The sequence below is a fragment of the Denticeps clupeoides genome, unplaced genomic scaffold, assembly GCF_900700375.1.
Source record: "Denticeps clupeoides unplaced genomic scaffold, fDenClu1.1, whole genome shotgun sequence".
Lineage (NCBI taxonomy): Eukaryota > Metazoa > Chordata > Actinopteri > Clupeiformes > Denticipitidae > Denticeps > Denticeps clupeoides.
In genome coordinates, this window is record NW_021630084.1 from 161,016 (window position 1) to 188,651 (window position 27,636).

The window sequence follows — 27,636 nt, forward strand, 5'->3', positions numbered from 1 at the left end:
GGGGTATAAATCCCTGAATTAGATTTCCGACCTGACATCTGATAGTTGGATGATTATGGGATTTAACATTCCTCGAACTTCCTACTCTCTCCACACCTTCCCTTCTTCTGTTTCTCCTGCACCTTCACAACCTCCAAGATGCTGAGATAAACTTCTCATCAGTCCATGAACAGTTCTAGTGAACCAGCTGCTCTTATCACATAAAAAAGCTCCTAAATAAATAAAAATAAATGTTGAGTAAAATAAATAATTCATATGGCATTTTCTGTACATTACTTACATGTTTTCATGTATAACTTTACAGAGAGACACCCTTTGGTGGGGCAGTGGTGGCCTAGCAGGTAGGAGGTGGACCCGTAATCAGAAGGTTGCCGACCCGCCAAGGTTCCACTGAGGTCCCCGTGATGAAGGTCCCGTCCCCACACACTGCTCCCCGGGCGCCTGTCATGGTGTCCACTGCTCACCAAGGGTGATGGTTAAATACAGAGGACACATTTCACCGTGTGCTGTGCTGCAGTGTCTCACAATGACAATCACTTCACTTTCACGGACCACAGCACCACAGGAGAAGAAGTGACTGCTGGGAAACAGAGATACGAACATAAAATATAAATCACCACAATTCACTACTTTATAATAAAGTGACATGAACATAATGCACTTTCTATGTAGGAGTATCTCTGCACACGTTAGCAGGAAATGAGAAGCCACCTGAGAGGCGCCGGGTTATGTTACTCGAACAAGGAGGCCAGAAGTGGTGGACGGTGCACATTTCCCACAGTATCCTCCACACAGTCCTGTCACTCGACTGCCATCCTGTGGAATCAGGGGCCAGAAGATCAGATAATACGCTCCAAAATAAAGGAAATACAAAAACAAGACATAAATATTCGGATTTAATTCTTGACATAGTTGAACATGCTGACTATTTCTGAATAGAAATGAAATGAACTAGTTGGGGGGGGGGCTGTGCTACACTTCTATTTGGGAAACGCTGTAGCCGACCTGTGACCTTTGTATATCAGTAACAGCGTAGTTTCCTTGAGCGATCCACTTTGTCTCTTCGGACACCTGAAATCCTGTCCCTGAGAGGTTGATGCTGAATCGGCCCTGCGGGAACACAGAATATCACCAGCCAGCAGGGGACAGCAGCGAGCTGCAGGACAATTCGGGGGGACTTTCGGGGGACTGAAGAATGTAAACATCACGAACGAGAAAGTGCAGAGACGACATTTTGGTACACACTCATGTACTCAGAGCCACATACTCTTCATTTTTCTCATAATTCACGTTTACTCCCCTGCATTACTCCCCCACGTTTACTCCCCTGCACTTGGGGGGGACCGGTGCACCCCCAAGTGTTCAGTCCTGGGAATGAATCTCATGTAGAGCCACACATAGAGACTATATACCAGCTTTCCCTGTATTTTTCCGTCCCTCTTCACACGTGAGGACCCCAGCATCTGGTTTAAGTATGACACGGGGTCCTCGCAGTCCTCCGAGGGGCCGGACAGGGGACGTCCTGGCTTCTCTCTCTCTGAAACCAGCATGGTCTGTGGAGACTCCATCCCCAGGCCATCTGTCTGGTCCACCTGTGACGCCCCCGAGTGGTGCAGTTCTCACCTGCGGACACCGGGCGGCGCTGTAGCAGTCTCCCCCAGTGGCGAACGGGACCTGGTTCCCCTCCGGAGTGAAAGCGAAGCGCCAGTCCGTGGCTAAAGAGCACAGGAAGAGATTCACCACATGTGAGCACGGAGCAGGGAAACGACCTCCCTTCCTGGATAATTCGTATAATCGACGCCACCGCGGAGTCAGCAGATATCGCCGTCTGATTACGACCGCAAACATCATTTGGGCGTAATTCACACTAATCTGACCCGTGTCTTTAATTGTGCCCATTTTTACAGCCCCAGGGTGCATCTTGAAGCAATTGGCCCCTCCATTCTTGGCCTTAATTAAGCAGCCAGATGTGGGGTTCCGCGGGCCTGACGCCCTCCACGTTCTCCAGCGTGGCCTGAGGAGCACGATCTGCTGACTGGCCAGCTCCACAGCAATCTCCGCTATTTCCTGTTAGCTTTGGCTCGCGCCCCGTTCGTCGAAGGGGCCACATGTTTGTCTTTTTCTCCCCTCCAAACACAATAATCTGATACGACGCGGAACGGCGGCGCCGTAATTTAACCTCGTTCCATGCGTACAGTTCAACTTTATCGTGTTATTCATATTCCACAGAAAAGGTTGAGTTGAGCTTCAGCAAGAGAAGGTTGCTGGCTCCGCCCACCGGCGCCAGGTTTTAAACTCACTGATGATCTGCATCTTGCTCAGGTCCACCCTGACTTTGCTGAAGGTGGAGAGGCCGGCAGCCGCGTAGTCCCTCCTGCACCTGCAGTCTTCTCGGCGGCTGAGGTTGGTGGGACACTCAGTTGGATCCAAGAGTCTGGATCACGCAAATTAAAACACTAAAAAAAAAAACGAAAAATCCTCCAAGAAGAGCTGTGGGGCGTGGCTCACCTGAAGGCGAAGACCTCTGAGAAGTTGTCTGCCTCGCCCGTCATCAGTGTGATGTACTCCCCCGGACTGTCCATCTGCATTCCAGCACAGTAGATCTGAGGAGATGGAGGACAGGTCAGGGAAGGTCTGGTGGGACGAATGGAGAGAGCGTGTGATTTACCTTCAGAGCCCTTCCTTGTATATTCAGCGTCTGTTCTCCATCTGACAGGACACTCCTGCTCTGGAGGTCTTTGCAACTTGTGGCAAAATTGCCTGGCGTGTGGGGACAAAAAGCCATTTTCAGCAGAAGTTCTGCTCTAAACTGCAGGACCGACACCGAGGGCGGAGGTCACCTACAGTCTGGCCTTCTGCACGGTTTCTGTGACTCCGGCCTGTCAGAAGAGGGACAGCCGCCACCGGCACCGCCACCGGGCGGGGTGCACTTCACACTCCTTTCCACCCTGCCCTCTCCACACGTCACCGAACACTGAGGGCGACACGACGTGACGTGACACACTGACCACACATCGGCATTGCTGTCTGGTGTCTGGATTAGCACGTCTCTCACCGGACCCCAGACGCCGAGCGTCCATGCTGCGTCAGGGGGACAGGGACCGAGGTTACATGCAGAGAAGCTGTCGGGTGGAGTCCCAGGGCAGCTGGACGAGGACTGGTGGCCATATTCATAATTATCATTCCCAGAATGAACTTCACTGCAGGACACCAACCTCCTCCTGTACCCCTGTCCACAGGTGGCACTGCACTAATATGGGACAGAAGCATGGCTTTCATATTGTAGTTCAGATGGGGGCTTTTAATATTTCCACTTATATTATCATATTATGAAGTTTATTATTATTATTCAGATAAATCTAGTTCCCTGCCCAATATTAGTGCATTAATCCATATCAATGATTCAACACGCATCTATCAGCCAATGACAATCATGTATTCATCTAGACCAGAAGAGGAACCAAGGAAGTGTCACCTCAGACCACTCTCCTGTAATCCAGACGAATTCACAGGCCTGAGTGTTGCAGCTCTCAGAGTCCAGCGGCTTCTCCTGGTCCATACAGTGCATCTCATGGACCTCGTCTTCCTGGTGGTCCAGGCAGAACACCAGTCGTCTTCTGTGGCCTGACCCACACGTCTTGGTGCACTGCAACAGCAACGATCCAAACATCTACATGACAATAAGCCTTCATGACAAATGTAGTTGCCATTTCCATTTACAGCATTTACCAGACGTCCTTATCCAGAGCAACTTACAGTCAGTATTTACAGGGACAGTCCCCCCCTGGAGACACTCAGGGTTAAGTGTCCTGCTCAGGGACACGATGGTAGTAAGTGGGGTTGAACCCGGGACTCTGTGGTCTTCTGGTTTGGTTACTACCATCCCAAATATTTTAGAAATCACCAACCAACCAATAAATTAGAAAAGTGTGTAAAATTTGGTGAATTTGCTGGACACCAACATTACTGCTACATTCTGGGTCATTTCTCCCTCCTTTGGACAGCTCTGCAGAAACGTCCTCAACTCCACGTTCCCAAGTCCCGCCTGCTGCACATCGGCCACTCCCACTAAACCACACGTGAAGCCGGACCCACATGGACCCTCCTGCTTCTGGGCTGAGCTACCTGCTTGTCCCGTCTCGTGGTGTAAGTTCTCCCCGAAGGACCCGGCAACGGCCAAAGCGCAGCGAGGGGCTCTAATGCTCTCCAGCTGCTCTTTTTCTGAGCATTGCTCTCCTCTAATGAGAATTTTCATGCTGTTTAGTGACCCAGATTCCTGGACAATCGCTCTCCCACTCCTCTTTTTTACGAGCGGAACCATGAACCTGCATTTCATTTCACCCACTTCAAATTTCCCTGACTGAGAAATTCATTTAGAATTAGACCTAATCAGACAATTCTTATTTCTACGCATATTTCAGTCACTCAACAGCATTTTCATTACAGACTAAATCAGACAGAGACGGCGTCTTATTTCCAAGCCTCATACCTGGCGGTGGTTCATCTGCGTAAACATAAAACTTGCCAAGTTACACCCCCCTCTCCACTGCAACCCCCCCGCGCCTCTCCACTCTCATCAGCAGGAGAGAGGAGCTCCACATCTGCGTCAGCGATCATCTCCACTCAGACAGGAACACCGTAGCGGTGAGTACGAACCTGTTCTACCAAACGGAACACTAGCAATGATCCTCTGTTCACTGTTACACTCGCTTCCCGTTTCTTTACTGTTATTAGTAAGGCGATTCTGTTATTATGATCGATTAGTTCTGCATTCTGTTTACATGTTTATATTTTTCTGATTTATTGTTGTTACTAAATATATGATTATACAGCCAACAATTACGTAAATGAAGATGAACAGACACAAGACTGACAGTGAAAAGTTACTTTCAAGCGGATGGGTCCACTTACCCAAGAAGGTCATGGTGCTAAACCACACACACACACACACACACACACACACACACACATACACACACACACACACACACACACACACACACACACACACATACACACACATACACACCCACACACTATATATTTTATTGCAGTGCTGTCAGTAACAGTGGTAATAGAGATATTTTGGGAAAATTTAGTATATTCTAACAGAAAATATTGTTATTACCATATATGGGCAGTATGTTGTTATTTCCAGTATGTTGTATATTGTGTATTTTTTATTGTGGTGGTGTTATTAATAGCGGGAGATATTTTAGATAGATTGTGTATATTTTATTGTGGTGGTGTTATTAATAGCGGGAGATATTTTAGATATATTGTGTATATTTTATTGTGGTGGTGTTATTAATAGCGGGAGATATTTTAGATATATCGTGTATATTTTATTGTGGTGGTGTTATTAATAGCGGAAGATATTTTAGATAGATTGTGTATATTTTATTGTGGTGGTGTTATTAATAGCGGGAGATATTTTAGATATATCGTGTATATTTTATTGTGGTGGGGTTATTAATAGCGGGAGATATTTTAGATATATCGTGTATATTTTATTGTGGTGGTGGTATTAATAGCGGGAGATATTTTAGATATATTGTGTATATTTTATTGTGGTGGCGTTATTAATAGCGGGAGATATTTTAGATATATCGTGCATATTTTATTGTGGTGGTGTTATTAATAGCGGGAGATATTTTAGATATATCGTGTATATTTTATTGTGGTGTGTTATTAATAGCGGAAGATATTTTAGATATATCGTGTATATTTTATTGTGGTGGCATAATTAACAGCAGGAGATAGTTTAGATATATTGTGTATATTATATTGCAGTGGCATGATTAAAAGCAGGAAATATTTTAGATATACTGTGTATATTTTATTGCAGATATGTGAGAGATATTTTGAACATGTTGTGTATATTGTATTGTGGTTTTGTTATTAATAGCAGGAGAATTTTTTGATATATTACACATATTTATTTATTATAAGAGATATTTTAGATATACTTTGAATATTTTATTGTGGTGTCATTATTAATAGCAGGAGACATTTTGGATAGATTTTGAATATTTACTCATGGTCCATTTTTTGATATATTGTGTATAGTTTATTGCAGTCCTGTTATTACACGCAGGATATATGTTTGATATATTGTGTATAGTTTACAGCTAATGTTACAGTTCTCAGCTTGCATTGTAATACTTTAATGCTAAACATAGCAGTTATTTTTCATAGTTTTGTTATATTGACTAAAGTAATTTAATAATAGTTAGTAGTATATTTATATTTATTTGATTGAAATATCTGGTGATTTTTTAGGGGACATTAATTTTATTTACATTATGCTATATATATTACTTAGTAAAGACAAAATTCATGAATTTCCCCAAGTATGATTCTTTAAATCCGAGGTTGGAACATCTGCATTCTTTAGAAGTGAATGAAGTCTTTTTAGATAGATGCCTTCTGTATTATCTGTACAGTATCTTAGCTACACTAATAAACATTGAGAATAAAGTCACTGAGAATGCAGCCACAACTGGGAAATCTCCATGCCTGTCAGACCTGTCCTCAGCACTACCACCCACTGAACTCGGGTTCTGCAGTGAGAAGGTAAGTTTCCAGCCTCAGAGAAGATGGATTTGATCTCATGAGGGACAGATGAAGGTCTTTTCTGTTTTTCTGCATCAAAACGACTGATGTGCACATGAGTGTTGGTGCTTTGTGTAAAGATGTTCTGGTGCATGCTGGGATATGTGTCTGGTCCTACAGAAGACACATGTTTTCCTTTGTGGTGGGTGGGAGGAAGGGTCCACTGCTCTGACTGGCTGAGTTTACATCGCTGGAGCCCAGATGAAAGCGGTGAAAACCACATGTCCACAAAACCACTTCAAACCCTCCCAACTGGAAGTTGTGTCCAGAGATGCTGCCTGATTGGCCTACGGCTCTTACATTTCAGCGGGAAAGTGATCAAACCCTGCGTCTGCGTCACTGCAAACAACATTTTTATTAAAACATGTAAAAAAGTTGGCTTGTGTGCAGATTTACCTCCCCCCAGGCGGCCGTCTTCCATCTGGTGCAGCGCCCCCCTCGGCATCGGCGTCGCTCGCTTGGGCGGGGCGTGTGCTGGCAGTTCTCCCCTGCGATTGGCCGTTTAGACTGACTGACGCACGTTACGTTGCGGTACTTCCATCCTCGGCCACAGGGGGCAGTGCACTGCAAAGGGGCAAAAACAGCTGATCGGACAAATGGCCAAGTTGAAGAAGTGTTTATAATTTAGGCCAATAAATTGGACTGAATTTGTAAATGTAAAAATATAAACCAAGACGTTTTGAACCTGATTAATTAATTAACCTTTTCTATAATTTTATTACTGAATCATTTTATGATCTAACTGATGTTCTGGGTGGTTAATTGTTCTTTAAGCTCTCTCGGACAGCGCGGCAGGGGTCCGCCCACATCGCAAGGTACAGTATTTGAAAGCTTCGGTGAACCTCTGAAGGCCTAACCCCCTGTGACAGGCGGGCCGGGACTGGAGGATTTCGGCATGTCCAGCGCTGCTCGGTCATCAAAGGCACAGTCCAGAAAGGGACGGATGTGATGCGACAGTTCGCGGGTTGAACGAGTGCAGGCCCAGCGTGGCATGCACAGCGAGATGCCACTCTCGACGGGAACACGCCGACCTTTCACCTCTGCAGGTGACAAGAAGCTCTGCATCGATTGGACCTTGAAATGTGGCAAAAGAAGCCAAGTGAAAGTGCTGCTTATCAGTTATTTGTTCCTTTATTTGGGACGGAACAAAAAAAAATAAAATAAACGACATTATAAGGTGTAAGTTTTATTATCAGTATACATTCAGATCGTACCAGCAAACACAATCATTTCTGTCACAAGACATCATACAAAAGGACAGTATGCAGACATATTGTAAATGTGAATAAAAAACATATGGAGATGTAATTGTAAATGTATTAAATGTGAATAATCTCCGAGCTCAATGACACACCAGACGGCATTCGATGTGATTAATGGTGTCCAACATACAGAACATGGCGTACTACAGGGCGTGGTGCTTTAACACTAACCTTTATTTTCATAAGCAAAAACAATTTCAGATGCACTGATGATACATGCCTGCGACGCACGATGTAGACCTTCATATTAGGGTGTTTTTTTCAGTGTAGGAATGTGGTGACACAGCAGAGCAAACACTGGGAACCCCGGATAAACGGTTGGAGTGAGTGGGAACAGCGCAGATGCACGGATTTCAGGAGGGTTTCCCGGGATTAAAGCACTTTTCAGAGAAGCCCAACCGTGCTTATTAGGCGCTTAGTAGAGGCCCTGTCACACATCAAAAGGTGACCCCTAACCTTCAATAGACTCCTCCACTGTCAATCTGATGGCTGTTCATTCAAATGATGGTCAGTGTGACAGCGCAGACAGAAGAGAGGATTCTGGGAACATTGGATGTCTGAACCCAATATATACATGACATGCATTCATGAAAGAATGAATGGGAACAATGTCGGGATACCTCACAAAATCGCATTACCGTGTACTTCAAAAGACTTCTATTCTTCTTTAACAATACACAATGCAATATAAAAATATTTTGTATAATATTTCAAATACTGTTATGTAAAACAAGCAATAAATACACTTAATTTGATAAATATACATTTTGACTGTTAAACTGCAATTTGGTTTCAGCCACACTTTATTTAGCCAGATAATGTCACGCTGAACATGAAACTCTCTCTCACACACACACACACACACACACACACACAGAAAGAATACATTCAACAAATCACAGTTGGACAGAAACACAACATGTTATTTTCCACATTTAATGGAATCAAATTAGATCAAATAAATGAATGCAATGGTCATCAGCTGTATTTAGACTGTGAAAAGGAGGTAACAGGCCCTTCAAATCAAGGGTGCAGTTTGCTACGTCTTGATCGGTCGAAATGAAATTAAAAGAAAGGTTGCAGTCAGTAACTCAGCGGTTTTAAGATCTTGTCTTTTCCCGGCCATACGCCCTCCAGGATTGAGGGAAGGAGGGACACGTTTGGCTGAGAATGAGGTAGATGTAAAAGACCGACCTTCGGAATGATCTCCAGCAAATAAAACGGTTATCTCATGCACTGTGAGATCAAATAATGTAAATATAAAAAAAACTTCTCGAAAATTAGGTGACTGAGATGCCCAAATATAGACAAATCCATAATAACATTAAAAAACTATTAAATGTAAGAGAATTGCAACCATGCAATGTTTACACCTCCCTTGTTTGACAAAAAAGCACCAGTTGAGTGATATTTTCCCATGTGAGGTATGGTGAAAGTCAGAGTATTTACTGTGTAGTTATGTATTACTGTAGCTCAGTTATCAAAAATTATACTCAATGTCATTTTACTCATCAAATTTAGCACCGTCTGAGTAGTGAGCCTTTGGCCTCTGGCTAGTACCAGTACGTGACCAGTACATTCCCGACAAGCCAGAGGAGCACGAGAGGACCTTCTGCAGCGTGGACCCCACTGGATTAACCTGTAGATGACCAGACCGGCGCTGGTCCACTTCCAGGACCAAACACTGGCAACCTTGACTAATTTGTACTGTACTATAGTAGCCCAGCTGCCATGAACACTCAGCAAAAAGGTCCTTAAATTCTAATTCCCATACATACGTATAACAGTAAAACAATAAAAAATCCATCTCATAGCTGTCAACATACGTCAGAAAAGCATCTCATAATACAAATATTGGCATCATCACTTCTGGAAGTAGCAGTTTTACGTTTCCAATGTTCATAAAAACAAAAAGACAAACATTTTTGCAGAATCCTCATATACAGAAATGTTCAGCAATATCTGTTAAGTGTGCGTTAAAAAAAGCACTTCTTCTGTGACATAACATCTACAAACCATAGTTACAATAATACTATGTACACCTAGACAAAAAAAATAATCTAATAAATTATATCTGAAACTTACAAAACTTTACAATCTAGATAAGGCTCTAAAAATGGGTCCTGAATGAGCAGAGAGACAACAGTTAACATGGAGGATGTGTATGTGTGTGTGTGTGTGTGTGTTGTAAGTGCAAAAGAAATGGTCATGATGGTCATGGCACTTGTGAGGGACCTTTCTGTCTTTTCTGAAAATGAGAAGGAATATTTATGTGCGTACCGAGCTCCAGGGGTCCGCACTCCAGTGGGGGTTAGTCGGGCAGGGCTGAGTATTGCACTGCTCTCGGTCGGGCGGCTTGTCCAGAATTTCACAGCTCGGGTCGTTAAAACGCTCCCCGTCGGGCCGCTGACACGCGACCAGCCGCGTCTTAATTCCACCACCGCAGGACTTTGAACACTGCAAGCCAGGGGAGGAGCACAAAGGCCCGGGTGAGAACCACACCCTGACAGGAGCCACACCCACCACACTACCCCGGGCATTGGACAGGTTTCATCCTAAAATCTTAAATAAGTGAAGTGATTGTCACTTGTGATACACAGCAGCACAGCACACGATGCACACAGTGAAATTTGTCCTCTGCATTTAACCCATCACCCTGAGTGAGCAGTGGGCAGCCATGACAGGCGCCCGGGGAGCAGTGTGTGGGGACGGTGCTTTACTCGGTGGCACCTTGGCAGATCGGGATTCGAACCGGCAACCTTCTGATTATGGGGCCGCTTCCTTAACCGCTAGGCCACCACTGCCACCATATTATTCTTTTTTTTTTTTAAATGGCAGGTAATTGACCAGCAGCTGTAAATCATGAGAAGCTCTCCATGCATCCAGATTACAGCAGACATGGAATCATGGAGAACATCAGACACATTCAACTTTTATCATAATCATCATTATCTGAACAGTGAACTTTTATATTATACAGTCGACGTGGTGTCAAAATTTCCCACTAGTGGGACTAATAAAGGATCATCTCATCTTATCTTCTAGACTTCATCTGACCAGAAGAACCTTGTCTCACCTCCCCCCAGCTGCCGTAGACCCACTGTGGACAGGTCCCTGATTCGCAGGAGCGCTGCTCGCTGGGCTGGGCGCTCTCGTCACAGTTGATGGCGGAGTAGCCGTTCTCATCCTGGCACACCACCACCCGCCTCTGGAACCCTCCGGCACACGTGCTGGAACACTGGGCCAGGGACAGGAAGACGCAGGAACGTCAACTTCTATCTGGGACAGGCGCATGCTGCACATTTCAGCTCAGACACGAACAGATCTGTTCTATTTAAAACTGCGTCCAATACAGCAGACAGACAGACAGACAGACAGATGGCCGAAGATGAAGAGAGACCTACCGCTCCCCACGGTCCTGTCCGCCACTGGCTGCGGCCGCTGTTGTTCCCTGTGGGCAGGGCGCTCTTGGGACTGGGGGGTAGAAGGCCCTGGTCGCTGGTTCGGCTCGGACACTGGGGCATGGCGCACTCCTGCTCCTTCACTGGACGGTCGTCAGGGTCACATTCACTCATTTCCACCACTTGGTCACCAAAGTTGACGCACAGCACCTGCCGGGTGGCTTTACCCTGACCGCAGGACACTGAGCACTACACACACACACACACACACACACACACACACACAGTTCAATCTAGGAATAATTCCACCTAACACTCTCATGAACAGCGAGCTTCCGATCGTAGCATCAAATGCAAATAATGCACAAAAACACTAACAATACCCAAATAATAATGATTTTAAAAAGTGATGTGATACACAGCACACGGTGCACACAGTGAAATGTGTCCTCTGCATTTAACCCATCACCATGAGTGAGCAATGGGGAGCAGAGTGTGGGGACGGTGCTTTGCTCAGTGGCACCTCAGCGGCACCTTGGCGGATCGGGATTCGAACCGGCAACCTTCTGATTACGGGGCCGCTTCTTTAACAGGATTTTACATTCGACCATAAAGTCACAGGTTCAAGCCCCAATTACTCTTGTGTCCCTGGGCAAAACACTTAAATGAAAGTGATTGTTACAGCACAGCACATGGTGACATGGTGAAATGTGTCCTCTGCATCTACCCATCACCGTCAGTGAGCAGTGGGCGGCCAGGGATTAGTGTGTGGGGACGGTGCTTTGATCAAGGGGACTTCAGTGGCACCTTCCTACCTGCTAGGCCACCACCAGTCTGAAGAGGGAGTGTCACTGAGGTCCCACTGAGCGAAGCATCGTCCCCACACGCTGCTCCCCGGGCGCCTGTCATGGTGCCCACTGCTCACCAAGGGTGATGGTTAAATACAGGGGACACGTGTCACCGTGTGCTGTGCTGCAGTGTTTCATCATGACAGTCACTTCAGTTTCATTTATGACCTTTTAACCTGCAAAGCAGGATTGGAAACTCTCCAATCTGGCAACACGTTGATGCTGTAATGAAGTCAGCGCAGTGGGTCTACGGTCAGAACTAATTTCCCATCCTTTCGAAATTATATTCAGAATAAATTCTGAGATTTCTCATCTGGCCGTAATGAATATGGGAATGAATCGGATTCGCTGCATTATTAAAAGTTCTTCTCTGGATCTGACCCCTTCAGCTGTTGGAGGGAAAGTGAGCGCCTGTCTGCCGTAAACTCTGAACAGAATAAACGGCTTCCTGTTGGACTTATTCTGGTATAAATAACCCGGCCCCCCGCCTGATAGCTGCAGCCTGGGAAGATGGGAAGTTGTGATGGAGAACAGCTGTAAACACGCGTCCCCCCCGGCCCTCAAATCTCACCAGTTCGCAGTGAACCAATCAGCAGAATTGACACACAACCCTTACCGGAGTCCATTCCAGAACCTTCCACTGGCCACAGGCCACCACGGTGCAGACCTCCAGCGGCTGAGGTTTGGGTAGGTGCAGGCAGGCCGACTCCTCGGCAACTCCGCCCTGGTTGTCCCGGCAACTAACGTAGCGCATGCGTGTCCCTTTACCGCATGTGGTGCTGCACTGTAGGGGAGGACCACAAACCGCCGCACTGTTGGTATCGTATGTGATTTATTGTAATTATGAACGTTTTAATACGTATATCGTGTGTTAGTTCTGTTCTGCGGTGAGCGCCAGAGCCGTCTCAGCTACCTGGGTCCAGGATCCAAATCTCCACTGGGTTTTGTGAGCGGGGTGGGGCTGGGTCCTCGTTTCCGGTGAGACCGGGTGGGTGACGGGACACTGAGTCAGTTCACAGTCCTGCAGAGACAGAAGGACAGAAGCGTCTCCAGGCACGGCTCAGCGATGTAAAAACAGCGCAGGGCCCCCGTGTCAGGTGAAGCCGGGCTCCTCCCCCTTGTCCCCGGCTTCACGGGTGGCTGCCTGGAATCACACGGGGGCGAAGCGACTTGTTCTGGGTCAGCGGGCCTCGCGGCCGAGTCGGGAATTAGGAGCGGGGGGGGCAAAATACACCAGATCCGTCATTTACTGCGACCGTCATTTACTGCGACCGACTTTACATCAATAAAATATCATAAAACACGTCCAAAAATGCATCAAACCAAAAACATGAACTCTGTGCTGCCTTCCATCCTGCCTGTTGCGGCCTCCTCCGTCTGAGTGTGTCCACCACGATAGCACGCGTGTGGACGAGACTAAACACGTCTCCGGTTGTGTCTACAGGGTCCCTCATGGCTGCTGGCTATCAGTAGAATGTCCTAGATGACATCCGGCCGTGAGTCAACAGCGTCCGAGTTCTCACCTGAGTGTCCGTTGGCCGCGTGGCCGCGTTACATTCGGTGTCGTCCACGACGGAGACGTAGGTCCCCACCACACACTTTACTGCCCTCATCTGGTACCCTGGTCCACAGCTGGTGGTGCACTGCAGCACAGAGGGACACGTAATGTCACGCACATCCAACCCATCAGTCAGATAATGTTCTCCAAAATGCTAATTATGCAATTAATGATCGATGTCCACTATGTCCACCATGTCCACTATTGAGACAACCAGAAGAAAGCAGTCTACCTGTCCCCAGGATCCCACTTGCCAGGACGCACATTCCTGCTGCTGGCAGGTCTGGACGGACTCGGGTTTGGACGGGTCACAGAAGCGGTCGTCCAGCCGGTCCTGCCCGAACTGGCACCAGGTCTGCCGGTGCTTGTACCCCTTACCGCACGTCACCAAACACTACGCCACACCACAGAGGACAAGAAGAAGAAATGTTCTTCATTTACCCGTCTCCCACCGCGGTAAACTGTTCCCGCCAGAACCGACCTCACCTCGGACCAGTCGCCCGTCTTCCACTGAGGACACGCGAACTCATTACAGGGCTGGACGGTGAGCTTGTCCTGCTGGCTGCACCTGCTGTCATCACCGCCGGCGGGAGACTTGCCGCACCCCGCCGTCCGGCGCCGGGTCCCCCCTCCGCAGCTTTTAGAACACTAGAACAACGCCAAACTGGTCAGAACGCGCGCTGGACACGCTGCACGCGCACGCCGGGGAACCCCTCACCTCCGACCACGAGGAGTACTCCCACCCCCCCGGGTTACAGTCGCCATGGCAACGCTCCCTGTCGTCCGGCTTCCGCTGGTTACCGCAGTGCCGCTCGTCCACCTTCTGCGCTTTGGCATCAGAGCGACTGTGTTTGGCACAAAAGAGCTCCAGGGTGCGGAACCCCGGGCCACACTGTGCTGTGCATTCACTCTTACGAGCTACATTCCACCTGCAGAAATAAGACGTCCGATTCTTTTAGAACATTTACATGCATGTAGATGCTGGAACACGTTTAGAACCTTCAGATTCCTCTAGAGACACTGGAACACGTTTAGAACATTCAGACTCCTGTAGACACGGGAACACGTTTAGAACCTTCAGATTCCTCTAGAGACACTGGAACACGTTTAGAACATTCAGACTCCTGTAGACACGGGAACACGTTTAGAACCTTCAGATTCCTCTAGAGACGCTGGAACATGTTTAGAACATTCAGACTCCTGTAGACACGGGAACACGTTTAGAACATCAGACTCCTGTAGACACGGGAACACGTTTAGAACCTTCAGAATCCTGTAGACACGGGAACACGTTTAGAACATTCAGACTCCTGTAGAGACGCTGGAACACGTTTAGAACATTCAGACTCCTGTAGACACGGGAACACGTTTAGAACCTTCAGATTCCTCTAGAGACGCTGGAACACGTTTAGAACATTAGACTACTGTAGACACGGGAACACGTTTAGAACCTTCAGATTCCTCTAGAGACGCTGGAACATGTTTAGAACATTCAGACTCCTGTAGACACGGGAACACGTTTAGAACATCAGACTCCTGTAGACACGGGAACACGTTTAGAACCTTCAGAATCCTGTAGACACGGGAACACGTTTAGAACATTCAGACTCCTGTAGAGACGCTGGAACACGTTTAGAACATTCAGACTCCTGTAGACACGGGAACACGTTTAGAACCTTCAGATTCCTCTAGAGACGCTGGAACACGTTTAGAACATTCAGACTCCTGTAGACACGGAAACATGTTTAGAACCTTCAGATTCCTCTAGAGACACTGGAACACGTTTAGAACATTCAGACTCCTGTAGACACGGGAACACGTTTAGAACCTTCAGATTCCTCTAGAGACGCTGGAACATGTTTAGAACATTCAGACTCCTGTAGACACGGGAACACGTTTAGAACATCAGACTCCTGTAGACACGGGAACACGTTTAGAACCTTCAGAATCCTGTAGACACGGGAACACGTTTAGAACATTCAGACTCCTGTAGAGACGCTGGAACACGTTTAGAACATTCAGACTCCTGTAGACACGGGAACACGTTTAGAACCTTCAGATTCCTCTAGAGACGCTGGAACACGTTTAGAACATTAGACTACTGTAGACACGGGAACACGTTTAGAACCTTCAGATTCCTCTAGAGACGCTGGAACATGTTTAGAACATTCAGACTCCTGTAGACACGGGAACACGTTTAGAACATCAGACTCCTGTAGACACGGGAACACGTTTAGAACCTTCAGAATCCTGTAGACACGGGAACACGTTTAGAACATTCAGACTCCTGTAGAGACGCTGGAACACGTTTAGAACATTCAGACTCCTGTAGACACGGGAACACGTTTAGAACATTCAGACTCCTGTAGAGACGCTGGAACACGTTTAGAACATTCAGACTCCTGTAGACACGGGAACACGTTTAGAACCTTCAGATTCCTCTAGAGACGCTGGAACACGTTTAGAACATTAGACTACTGTAGACACGGAAACATGTTTAGAACATCAGACTCCTGTAGACACGGGAATACGTTTAGAACATCAGACTCCTGTAGACATGAGAACAGGTTTAGAACATCTGACTCCTGTAGACATGGAGAACAGGTTTAGAACATCAGACTCCTGTAGACACGAGAACAGGTTTAGAACATCAGACTCCTGTAGACACAGGAATACGTTTAGAACATCAGACTCCTGTAGACATGAGAACAGGTTTAGAACATCTGACTCCTGTAGACACGGGAACAGGTTTAGAACACCACACTGGAAGGGTCTAATAAGTTCTCAGGAAGGTCATAATGGCTTCACCTGAGTTCACATTCTGTGTTGCAGGGTTCAGAAACGGCTCCTGGCTTTGGTGACCCATGGCACCTCTGGTCTGACACCACCACACGGTCTGATTCTCGACTGCAGACAATCTTCCTCTTTCTGTCACCTGCAATTAAACACACACACACACACACACACACACACACACACACACACACACACACACACACACACACAGTGGTTCAGAGAAGGACTCTCACACTCGGCGTCCTCAGCTGCCCCGGCTCTGAGGTGAACGGGTTCGTGTGGGACGTGACCAACAGATGTTCTGGCCTGGCGCTGCTGGCACCGCATTTTTGCTGAGGTCGATTGACCTCACACACCTTGGCATGGCCTGCTACATTCCTGCCACGGGCCGTAGGCATCCCAGAAGAACTGCTGAGGTTTGTCCTCGATGGGGATGTTGTAGGTGTACCTGACATCAGGGTTGTGCAGGTTTCCTACAGAAAGCACCTGCAGTAAAACACGCATTGTTACGGCATCCTGCTGGAGCAGATCTAGGAAGTTCTCTAAAGAAGGACCTCTCACCAGGACGATGATCTCCTCCTCAATGCGCTCTGTACAGTTGATCCTCTCCACCAGCTGGTCAGAGCCGCTGTACTCAATCACGGCATTTCCCACCTTCACCTCCCTTTTGAACATGCTGACGACGAAGTCTCCGTTCAGCAGATACTCCCCACGACTATTGGAAACAGCTGAGAAGAATGTAGAACATCACCACAACATAACCCACCTGGGGCAAAGATCCGCCACCGACCCAACTCCTCAGATAAAAGAGGAACAACTTTATTTCGCTCTTTACTTTCTCCTCTTTCTTCATCATTTTCACACACAGCTGAGAAGAGAAGAGAAGATAAGAGAAGAGAAGAGAAGAGAAGAGAAGAGAAGAGAAGAGAAGAGAAGAGAAGAGAAGAGAAGAGAAGAGAAGAGAAGAGAAGAGAAGTGGGGTGAAACAGCTCCACTCGAGTCCCGTCTGCTGCGCAAATTCACACTAATGCGATTATGGAGCTCATTTCCTGAGTTACATTCCCAGCCATTTCACACACATCCATTCTACACAAAGTCTACACAACCAACACACATTCTACACACAACATACACAGAATCTACACACTCTAAACAAACACAGCATACACAGACACAACCTACACACATTCTACACACAACTTACACAGAATCTACACACTCTAAACAAACACAGCATACACAGACACAACCTACACACATTCTACACACAACTTACACAGAATCTACACACTCTAAACAAACACAGCATACACAGACCCAACATACACACATTCTACACACAACTTACACAGAATCTACACACTCTAAACAAACACAGCATAAACAGACACAACCTACACACATTCTACACACAGCTTACACAGAATCTACACACTCTAAACAAACACAGCATACACAGACACAACCAACACACATTCTACACACAACTTACACAGAATCTACACACTCTAAACAAACACAGCATACACAGACACAACCAACACACATTCTACACACAACATACACAGAATCTACACACTCTAAACAAACACAGCATACACAGACACAACATACACACATTCTACACACAACTTACACAGAATCTACACACTCTAAACAAACACAGCATACACCGACACAACCTACACACATTCTACACACAACTTACACAGAATCTACACACTCTAAACAAACACAGCATACACAGACACAACATACACACATTCTACACACAGCTTACACAGAATCTACACACTCTAAATAAACACAGCATACACAGACACAACATACACACATTCTACACACAACTTACACAGAATCTACACATTCTAAACAAACACAGCATACACAGACACAACATACACATATTCCACACACAACTTACACAGAATCTACACATTCTAAACAAACACAGCATACACAGACACAACATACACACATTCTACACACAACTTACACAGAATCTACACACTCTAAACAAACACAGCATTCACAGACACAACATACACATATTCCACACACAACTTACACAGAATCTACACATTCTAAACAAACACAGCATACACAGACACAACATACACACATTCTACACACAACTTACACAGAATCTACACACTCTAAACAAACACATCATTCACAGACACAACATACACATATTCCACACACAACTTACACAGAATCTACACACTCTAAACAAACACAGCATACACAGACACAACCAACACACATTCTACACACAACTTACACAGAATTTACACACTCTAAACAAACACAGCATACACAGACACAACCTACACACATTCTACACACAACTTACACAGAATCTACACACTCTAAACAAACACAGCACACAGACACAACCTACACACAGCATAGACAAAGTCTACTCACATCTTACAGAGTTTACACAAAGTTTACACACAGCCTACACACAGCTTACACAGAGTGTACACAGCCATTACAGTCCGCACATACCTTACACAGACACAACATACACACAGGATACACAGAGTCTACACACATCTTACACATCTACTCAGCATATACACACAGCATACACACACAACCAACACATAGCATACACTGAATCTAAACAGAGTCTACACAAACTACACATAACTTACACAGACACAACCTACACACAGCATATACAGTGTCTACAAAGCCAACAAAGTCTACTCACATCTTACAGAGTTTATACAACGTTTACACACAGCCTATACACAGCTTAGACACAACATACACACAGCATACACAGAGTCTACACAACCAACTCTCAGTCTACACACATCTTACACACCTCATCTGAATCTACTCAGCATATACACACAGCATACACACACAACCAACACATAGCATACACATATTCTACACAGAGTCTACACAAACTACACACATCTTACACAGAATCTACACATAGCATACACAGAGTCTACAGAGCCGACACAGTCTACACACATCTTACAGAGTTTACACAAAGTTTACACAGAGCCTACACAGACACAACCAACACACAGTCTCCACACAGCCTACACAGGCACAGCCTACACAGAGTGTACACACCACCCACACACAGCTTACACAGACACAACCAACAGAGTCTCCACACAGCCTACACAGGCACAGCCTACACAGAGTGTACACACCACCCACACACAGCTTACACAGACACAACCAACACACAGTCTCCACACAGCCTACACAGAGGGTACACACCACCCACACACAGCTTACACAGTCTGCAAATAGTTTACACACAGTCACATTCAGTTCAACCAATGATTACTGGTATTAGAATTTAACAATTATTCAAAGTGATACACAAAGAATACACCTGCACACACATACACAAACACTCATCACCGCGTTGAGGGTCTCGGAGATACGCATCATTAACAGGGAAGACTGCGCCCCACAAATCCACTTCCTCCGCCCCTGGACCACATGCGATCCACGCCGTCCGACCACATCGGATTCATCACAGATCACAGAACCACACCCACGCCGCAGCATCAGAGGAAGCCCCGCCCACAGCCCCGCACCATCGCCCTGCAGTTTCTGGTCCAGACCGAGCCTCACCGAGGTAGTTATCGTCCTCCGGCCTGCCCAGGTGACTGTGCTGCCTCACATCAATGTTCATGGCTCCGCTAGGGATTCGCACCACGGTGTTGTACCCTGAGGAACACAGACCACCACGCATGAACGGACCGAAGCGCGTTCTGTGGCTGAAGGCCACCGGCTCCGCCACCCACCGTACTGGACGTTGTGGAAGGTGCTGGCGACCGTCTTGCATGAGGAGTTGTCTCCGCCGCACACGCCACACTTATCTCTCCTGGCTTTGGAGTTCAGCACATGGTCACATCCAGCTTGCTGCAGGAGAACGTGCAGAACATGCGTGTCAACATGGGAACTCTGGTCCTGCTCTTTGTAGAACTTACACTGGTATTTCAGCATTAGGGAATCAGGGACGTTCCACCTGGTTGTAACGCTTTCAGGAATCTGTGACCCCCGAAAGGTCAGAGGTCATGGAAGCCACTCACCCTGCAGAGGCCCTGCACACATATGTCGTTGGTGTCGGGGCCGCAGGGCGTCCCGTCGATCACCCTGTCCCTGAGCTGGTAGTAGGCGGTGCTGCCCGCCACTCGGCAGAAGAGCTTGCAGCGGTCCTTCATCAGGACTGGAAGGGAGGAGACTCGTCTTCACACGTGCTCATTAAAGGCCATCGATGGAGGCCATCATTTCACAATGGCGGCGGCGGCGGCGGCACCCTTACTTCCGCTGTACTTGGGCACCCAGCGAACGTTGGGAGGTAGACCGTTGATGTTGAAGTGCCTGCCATCGAACGCGGCGCACTGCTCTTCCCTGAAGTCCCTCTTCTGCTTGGAGCAGGGCTCCGAATTACAGGAGCGGAACTTCATCCTGCGCCCCACGCAGTACTTCCCCCCGTTCCTGGGCCTGCAAGGGCGGGGAAGCATCGTCAGAGCGGCCAGACCGCAAGGCGGGACCGTAAGAGCGTGGACGGCGGCCTACAGAGGTCGGTTGCACTCCCGGACGGCCATCTTGATGCCCCCTCCGCAGGTCCGGGAGCAGGTCCCAAAGGGGCTCCACACGCCCCAGGCGCCCTCCACTGGCGTGGCCTCGTTCTCCTTGGGCATGCAGAGGCCGTGCTTACAGTGCTGCAATGTCGTCCACAAGCAGGGACAGGATCAGAAGGACATTCTCACACCACAACTAAGAGAACTCGCGTGTTTCATGTGGCGCGGAATACAATGGTGCCGGCTAACCGGCGCTGCTTCCTCCGAGCTTCGCCTCACTTCTTTTTAAAGCCCGCCGAGGCAGGAGGAAGTGGACGTTTGGAACACGGCTAATTAAAAGCAACGCTAAACCAGTAAAAAAAGCTCTCCACACGTAGTAATTTAGGCTCCACGAGCAGACAAGTCTCCGGAATAAATGCATCTGCGCCTCTGGTCCTGCTGGAGCTACACGATTAGCACGTGAATGAAGCAGCATGAGAAGTGATCTCCACCTGAGCAGAAGATCCAGAGCTAAATCTCTGGGGTGGTGGTAGGTTAACACACTCGCCTGTGAACCAGAAGAGCCAGGTTCGAACCCCACTTACTACCATCGTGTCCCTGAGCAAGACACTTAACCCTAAGTTGCTCCAGGGGGGGACTGTCCCTGTCACTACTGATTGTAAGTCGCTCTGGATAAGAGCGTCTGATAAAAATGCTGTAAATGTAAAAAAAATGTAAACCAGAAGACCCAGGTTCGAACCCCACTTACTACCATCGTGTCTCTGAGCAGGACACTTAACCCTGAGTGTCTCCAGGGGGGGACTGTCCCTGTCACTACTGACTGTAGGTCTGGTAAGTGCCGTGAATGTCTCTCTGATACTCGCCTTTCCAGGGGCGCAGTCGGTCCCGTCCGCCCAGGGCATGTGCTGGGTGCGGCAGCCCCGCTGCGCTCCCTCTGGACTGGTGCACCACAGCCTGCGGCACTGAGTCTGCAGGACACCACAGAAAGCCGGGGTCACGCCCCCTCGCGCCGTGTTTACACCCGCTCGCATTTCGCAACGTCCCCGCGACGTAATCGCGGCCCGACTTACCATGTACGGACACACCTGCGTCCCCGGCCCAAATATCAGCTCGCACTGTTTATTGACGTTGTAGATGCGTCCGGGCAGCTGCTGCGAGAGACCGTACGGCCTGGACACGGGCTCGTCCAGTAAACACTCGCCGTACCCTGTGCTAGTGAGAAATAATGTAGAAGGTGACTTCAAAATGGGGACAAAGAGAGAAACGAGACACAGAGACGGGGCGGAGCTCCAGGAACATACATACTCGAGGAACTCGGTGATGTACTTGCGGCTACACTTGGACCACATCCAGGGGTTGGTGTAGTAGTTGAGCGTGGGCGCCATGACGTGCTGGTTCTTCCCGCCGTCCTCCTTGCATTTGTTGCTGTCGTCGTGCGGCATGTTGAACCTGGCAACAGGACCAAGGCGGGCGCGGTTCTGAAGCGGATCTTCTGCAGGCACGTGCACAGGGAGCGGAGGAGGTTCCGATGTACTCACACGTGGCCCAGCTCGTGGGCGATGGTGAACGCCGTGCTGAGGCCGTTGTCCTCACTGATGCTGCAGCTCCTGTACGGGTCGCACACGGTGCCCAGTTCCGCAAGACCTGCAAGCGGAACACTGCCGCCATCATCACTACTGTCACCCCGGTCATGAGCGTCGGCAGGAGTGGATCTGAAGGCCTCACCCAAGGTGTCACACTTGTCCCGTGCTCTGCAGATGTCCTGTCTGAAAGCAGGAGAGAAGGTTGTTTTTCAGGGTGCGGCAGGACCAAGTTGTCCTCGCGCTCCCGCCGAGCTCACCTGGTGATGAGAATGGCCGTGTCGTGGTGGGCGTGGTGCCCGTCGTCCATGTGATTCTGGCCCTGCTGCCAGATGCAGAAGTTCTTTAAAGTGGTCTGTGCGTTGAAGGAAATCACGGGTCCATCCTGGAAAAAAAACCCACGTGAGCGGAACGTTCTCCTGGCACACGGAACAGTTCCGTTTTACACGAACAGAAACAATCTTACCAACTCATCGTTAATTATGACTAACTTCACCACAACAATGTTAATCAGGTTTCCAATGCTGGGGTCCTTGTAGATAGACGAAACCTGATGGAATTAGAATGAAATAGAAGATCCATTAGACCACTGAAGAGAACCAGTCTTATTGTGACTTGTGACAAAGAGGCAGAGGAACCGCCGAGGAACATGATTCCTCTTTATTTCTGCCAGGATCAGAACCAGTTATGCTGGCTCGCCGTGTGGCATCTACTGTTATTCTTCTCACATTCATCACACTGTCAGGTTGGAGGCTCCTGCCCGGCTCGGCAGCCCCATGGTGAGAAAGGAAAGCTCACGCACGGCCATCAAAGAGGCTTGTGGTCAGCGGTGCAGAACTTACGATGGACATCAGCGTCAGAATGTAGTGCTGGAGGTTCTCCCTGTGATGTTCCACCATTTTGCTGTCCGCAACCACCATGACTTCTACAAACCGGGGATAGGAGAGGAAGCGCTTTGATCTCCTGTGAGGTCCCGAGTCCCTGCTGTCATTAGCAGCGCGCTTATTTTCACTCCTGGGGACGGGATCTGCCAAACGTCCGGCGCCCAGCGTCTCCAGGTCGGCCGACATGCCGGCAGGTGTCCTCCTCGGAGCCTTTTCCCTGAGTCTCCTACGCAGCTTCTGGCGTCCTGGTGTGGAGGAAGACAGAGTTCATTATGAAGGACGTCTCTGGAACTAATCTCACAGAGGACACAAACGTCTCCACTGATGCACGCAGGAGGCCGCTCGCGAACGGAACACGTCCTAGTCCCGGAGCTCTCCTGGACACGGAGCGCCTCCTTCTACCTTCCGGGATTTCAGACCACACGAAGGCAGAGTTGACAGCAGCGTCACCCCACGGCCAGCTGTCCCCAGTCTTCGTGGCTCGGAGACTATCGCTCTTCCCGATCGGGGCCAAGAGGAAGTGCGGGAGTCAACAGGAATCGGCGGTAATCGGCCGAGATGTGGCGATAGCCGAGCGGGGCTTCCAGAAGGTCCTCAGAAGCTCTTCTGCTCCAATTCACGGAAATTCATTCAACTCACAAACATGACGGAAACTCAACAACTGATCTTTCTTTCTTTCTTTCTTTCTTTCTTTCTTTCTTTCTCTCTTTCTCTCTTTCTGTGCTACTAGAGATGGTGCTGGTGATATCGCAAAAACTAGAGCAAATCCATCTTACCTGAAGCCCCACATGCGTCCTCCTCAAGCGTCGTCTCAGGGGGGGGTTTTCTGTACACAATGTGAGGTTTTAAACGTTCTTCTTCATAATGTTCACCGTTGTAGCTGTGAAGGGGCTCCACAAAATACTCCCCTTCTGGAGACCTGAAAGTGCCAAGCTTGAAAAAGCAGGAGGGGGGGGGGAATCACAAAAGAGGTGTTGACCTTCAGAGCCCGGGACTTCTACTGTTCTACCAAACACATAAACCGAATACAAAAACTCATCATCATGTATCATCACGATGAAAACCACCCGGGCTTAAAAGACCTGCATTTGAGCACGAGTGAACATTTCCAACATGGTGAAGGTTTCAGGTGAAGACCACAGCTTCTGGAGACAGTGGTTTGTTTTTTAATTGTCATTGTGAAACACTGCAGGTCCAGGGGAGCAGTGGGGCAGGGCCAGTGGTCGGCTGGAGGAAACAGACACGTAATCTGGTGGTTAAATACAGAGGACACATTTCACCGCGTGCTGTGCTGCAGTGTCTCACAATGACTATCCCCTCACTTTCACTTTCAGTGTGGGGGGACGGGGACCTCAGTGGCACCTTGGCGGTTCAGGATTCGAGCCAGCAACCTTCTGATTACGCTAGACCACCACTGGCCTCAATATGAGATTCTTACACTGCAGATATGCAGAAGTATAGATTATGGTCTGTGTTGATGATGATGTGTGTGTGAGTGTGTAGTGTGTATAGATGATAGTGTGTATTGATGATGGTATGTGTGAGTGTGTTGTGTGTATTGATGATTTTATTGTGTGTGTGTGTGTGTGAGTATGTATTGTTGTGTGTGTGTGTGTGTATTGTGTGAAAGTATGTATTCTGTGTGTGTATAGTTGTGTATGTGTGTATTGTATGAAAGTGTGTATTGTGTGTGGGTATAGTTGTGTATTGTGTGAGTGTGTATTGTTGTGTATGGGTGTGAGTGTGTATTGTTGTGTGTGTATTGTTGTCTATGTGTGCATGGTGTGTGCGTGTGTGTATTGTTGTGTAAGTGTGTATTGTTGTGTATGTGTGTGTTGTGTAAGTGTGTATGTGTTGTCTGTGTGTTGTGTATGTGTGTATTGTGTAAGTGTGTATGTGTTGTCTATGTGTTGTGTATGTGTGTTGTGTATGTGTGTATTGTTGTGTAAGTGTGTATGTGTTGTCTATGTGTGTGTTTGTATTGTTGTGTTTATGTGTAAGTGTGTGGATTGTTGTGTGTGTGTATTGTTGAGTAAGTGTGTGTTGTGTGTGTATGTGTTGTCTATGTGTTGTGTATGTGTGTTGTTAAAGTGTGTATTGTTGTGTATGTGTGTGTTGTGTAAGTGTGTATGTGTTGTCTATGTGTGTGTGTGTGTATTGTTGTGTATGTGTGTATGTGTTGTCTATGTGTTGTGTATGTGTGTTGTGTAAGTGTGTATGTGTTGTCTATGTGTGTGTGTGGATTGTTGTGTATGTGTGTGTATTGTTGTCTATGTGTGCATGGTGTGTGCGTGTGTGTATTGTTGTGTAAGTGTGTATTGTTGTGTAAGTGTGTATTGTTGTGTATGTGTGTGTTGTGTAAGTGTGTATGTGTTGTCTATGTGTGTGTGTGGATTGTTGTGTATGTGTGTGTATTGTTGAGTAAGTGTGTATGTGTTGTGTGTGTGTGTATTTTGTGTATTGAGGCCGTGTTCCTCACCAGACCCCCGCAGATGCTGATCACCGCTCTGTGTTGCGGGGACGAGTCCACGTGTCCCCGGTAGAAGCAGTGCTGGAAGTCCGTGTCCTGCTCCTCGTCCTCCAGCCCGGTCAGGTTGCCTGGTCCCCCCAGCACGGTGACGGTGTACCGCGGGGCGATAAATCCCGACTCCCGGCTCAGGTTGAGGAGGTGCTGCTGTCCGAAGGCGGGCAGGGTGTAGTGGACCCGGCGCGGGGTCTCCGGCGCGTCCGCGCTGCGCCTCCTCCGGGTGAAGTGAACGTTCGTGGGCAGCGGCTCGCCGGCGTCGCTCAGCCGGGATGGAGTCACGATCTCGTAGGCGCCGAGATGATCGAAAGATCTGTCTGGAAGCGAGATGGAATTATGAACTACAGGTGAACCATCCATTCTCCCGCGCCGGTTACTCACCCTGGTCTCCATTCAGAAGGTCCGGGAGCAGCGAGAAGAAGCCCACACCCCACAGCAGCGCCAGCATGACTGGAACCCACGGTGGAACGGTCCCGGTACCAAAAACAGCCGATTATGTCCTCCTGCTCCTCCCGCTGCTCCGTGCTGAAGATCCGCGGACTCCCGGGCAAACGTGCATACTGTGCAAAAAAGGAGAGAAGTTCGAGGAGAAGAAGGGGGGTCTGCTGGGTCTGCTGACGGACACGACTGCGGTGGGCTTCTCTCCGCAGACCACTCTGGCCGAGGAGCTATGGGCGGGGTTAGCGCTGAAGGTACGTGAGTGGAGGACACGCCCCTCCACCAAGCCACGCCCGCTCCGCATGACACTGGATCCACCTGAACCACTGCAGGTACCTGGAACACGTGGACCTCATGGTGAAGGTCACTGGGACAGTTCACACAGTCCCCATATATGTGATATTAAGTAATGCTGCGGAGACCAATCAGCCACAACATCAGGACCTAATTGAGTAGGTCCTCGTTGGACTCCACTGGACCTCTGAAGGTATCCGTCAGGTGGAGCCTCCATGGATGTTCTACAGATCCGGAGGATCAGCTGCAGGGCAGCAGGAACCTCCACATCTGCGCTTCTTCTGCGTCTCTGCCTGCAGCGTCTCTTTCATCACGTTCACTTCCGAGACGGGCTTTAGAGGTCTAGATTTCATTATTTCCTCACACACACACACACACACACACACAGTTCTAATCAATGTGATATGATGATGCATGATGATGATGCATCACAGGATGTAATAAAACGTCCTGGACGACACGATGTCCAACATTCCTAATCTTTCAGGTTGTCAGGGAGAATATTCCTGTTTTGTCCTGTTTTACTGTCCAGACCAGAACCTCCTAGTTTTCAAACTCGCCAGAATTCCAGCACTTTAGTGAAAGTGACGTGATTGTCATTGTGCATCACTGCAGCACAGCACACAGTGACACGGTGAAACGTGTCCTCTGTATTTAACCATCACCCTTGGCGACAGTGGGCACCTGGGGAGCAGTGTGTGGGGACAGGACCTACATCATGGGGACCTCAGTGGCACCCATTTACTTTAAAATGAGCCTCAGTTACATTTACATTTACAGCATTTACCAGACGCCCTTATCCAGAGCTACTTACAGTCAGTAGTTACAGGGACAGTCACCCCCTGGAGACACTCAGGGTTAA

General features: G+C 48.1%; 1 protein-coding gene and 1 long non-coding RNA gene across 11 annotated transcripts; one reads left to right on the forward strand and one right to left on the reverse strand.

Annotated features, from left to right (window-relative positions):
* Positions 1–423: 423 nt before the first annotated feature.
* adamts9 (ADAM metallopeptidase with thrombospondin type 1 motif, 9) lies at positions 424–26,598 on the reverse strand. 10 transcript variants are annotated; one of them, XM_028968423.1, is made up of 39 exons: positions 26,424–26,598; positions 25,998–26,359; positions 24,295–24,451; positions 23,477–23,763; positions 23,101–23,184; positions 22,895–23,019; positions 22,780–22,820; positions 22,593–22,698; positions 22,360–22,503; positions 22,125–22,266; positions 21,918–22,022; positions 21,050–21,195; positions 20,793–20,974; positions 20,560–20,696; positions 20,272–20,389; positions 20,099–20,194; positions 17,042–17,208; positions 16,837–16,966; positions 16,493–16,619; positions 14,403–14,613; positions 14,171–14,332; positions 13,917–14,078; positions 13,650–13,769; positions 13,040–13,147; positions 12,743–12,910; positions 11,282–11,527; positions 10,954–11,115; positions 10,158–10,334; positions 7,012–7,179; positions 3,476–3,646; positions 3,056–3,250; positions 2,845–2,974; positions 2,669–2,760; positions 2,509–2,603; positions 2,301–2,434; positions 1,624–1,715; positions 1,006–1,110; positions 712–816; positions 424–580 (listed from the first exon to the last, which is right to left on the reverse strand). In XM_028968423.1, exons 1-38 carry the CDS (start codon positions 26,488–26,490, stop codon positions 727–729), a joined length of 5,511 nt encoding a protein of 1,836 aa, XP_028824256.1. In that variant the 5' UTR covers positions 26,491–26,598; the 3' UTR covers positions 424–580; positions 712–726. The 10 variants fall into 10 exon arrangements, 8 of the variants coding, with proteins under 8 accessions (XP_028824256.1, XP_028824255.1, XP_028824251.1 ...); XM_028968422.1 differs by having other exon boundaries at positions 3,476–3,670; positions 22,593–22,820; XM_028968418.1 differs by having other exon boundaries at positions 424–577; positions 2,845–3,250; positions 3,476–3,670; positions 22,593–22,820.
* On the forward strand, positions 4,342–7,788 carry LOC114782574 (uncharacterized). The gene is made up of 2 exons (XR_003748086.1): positions 4,342–4,644; positions 4,833–7,788. It is a non-coding gene; the product is annotated as an uncharacterized LOC114782574 (long non-coding RNA).
* Positions 26,599–27,636: the final 1,038 nt, after the last annotated feature.

Coding starts and splice junctions, on each gene's coding strand:
- adamts9 (XM_028968415.1), bottom strand. CDS start 26,490: ATGCTGGCGCTGCTGTGGGGTGTGGGCTTCTTCTCGCTGCTCCCGGAC. Junction 14,614..16,492: donor AACACAGAATGTGAACTCAG/GTGAAGCCATTA, acceptor TTATTTCTGCAG/GTGGAATGTAGCTCGTAAGA. Junction 11,116..11,281: donor GGACAGGACCGTGGGGAGCG/GTAGGTCTCTCT, acceptor TCCCTGGCCCAG/TGTTCCAGCACGTGTGCCGG.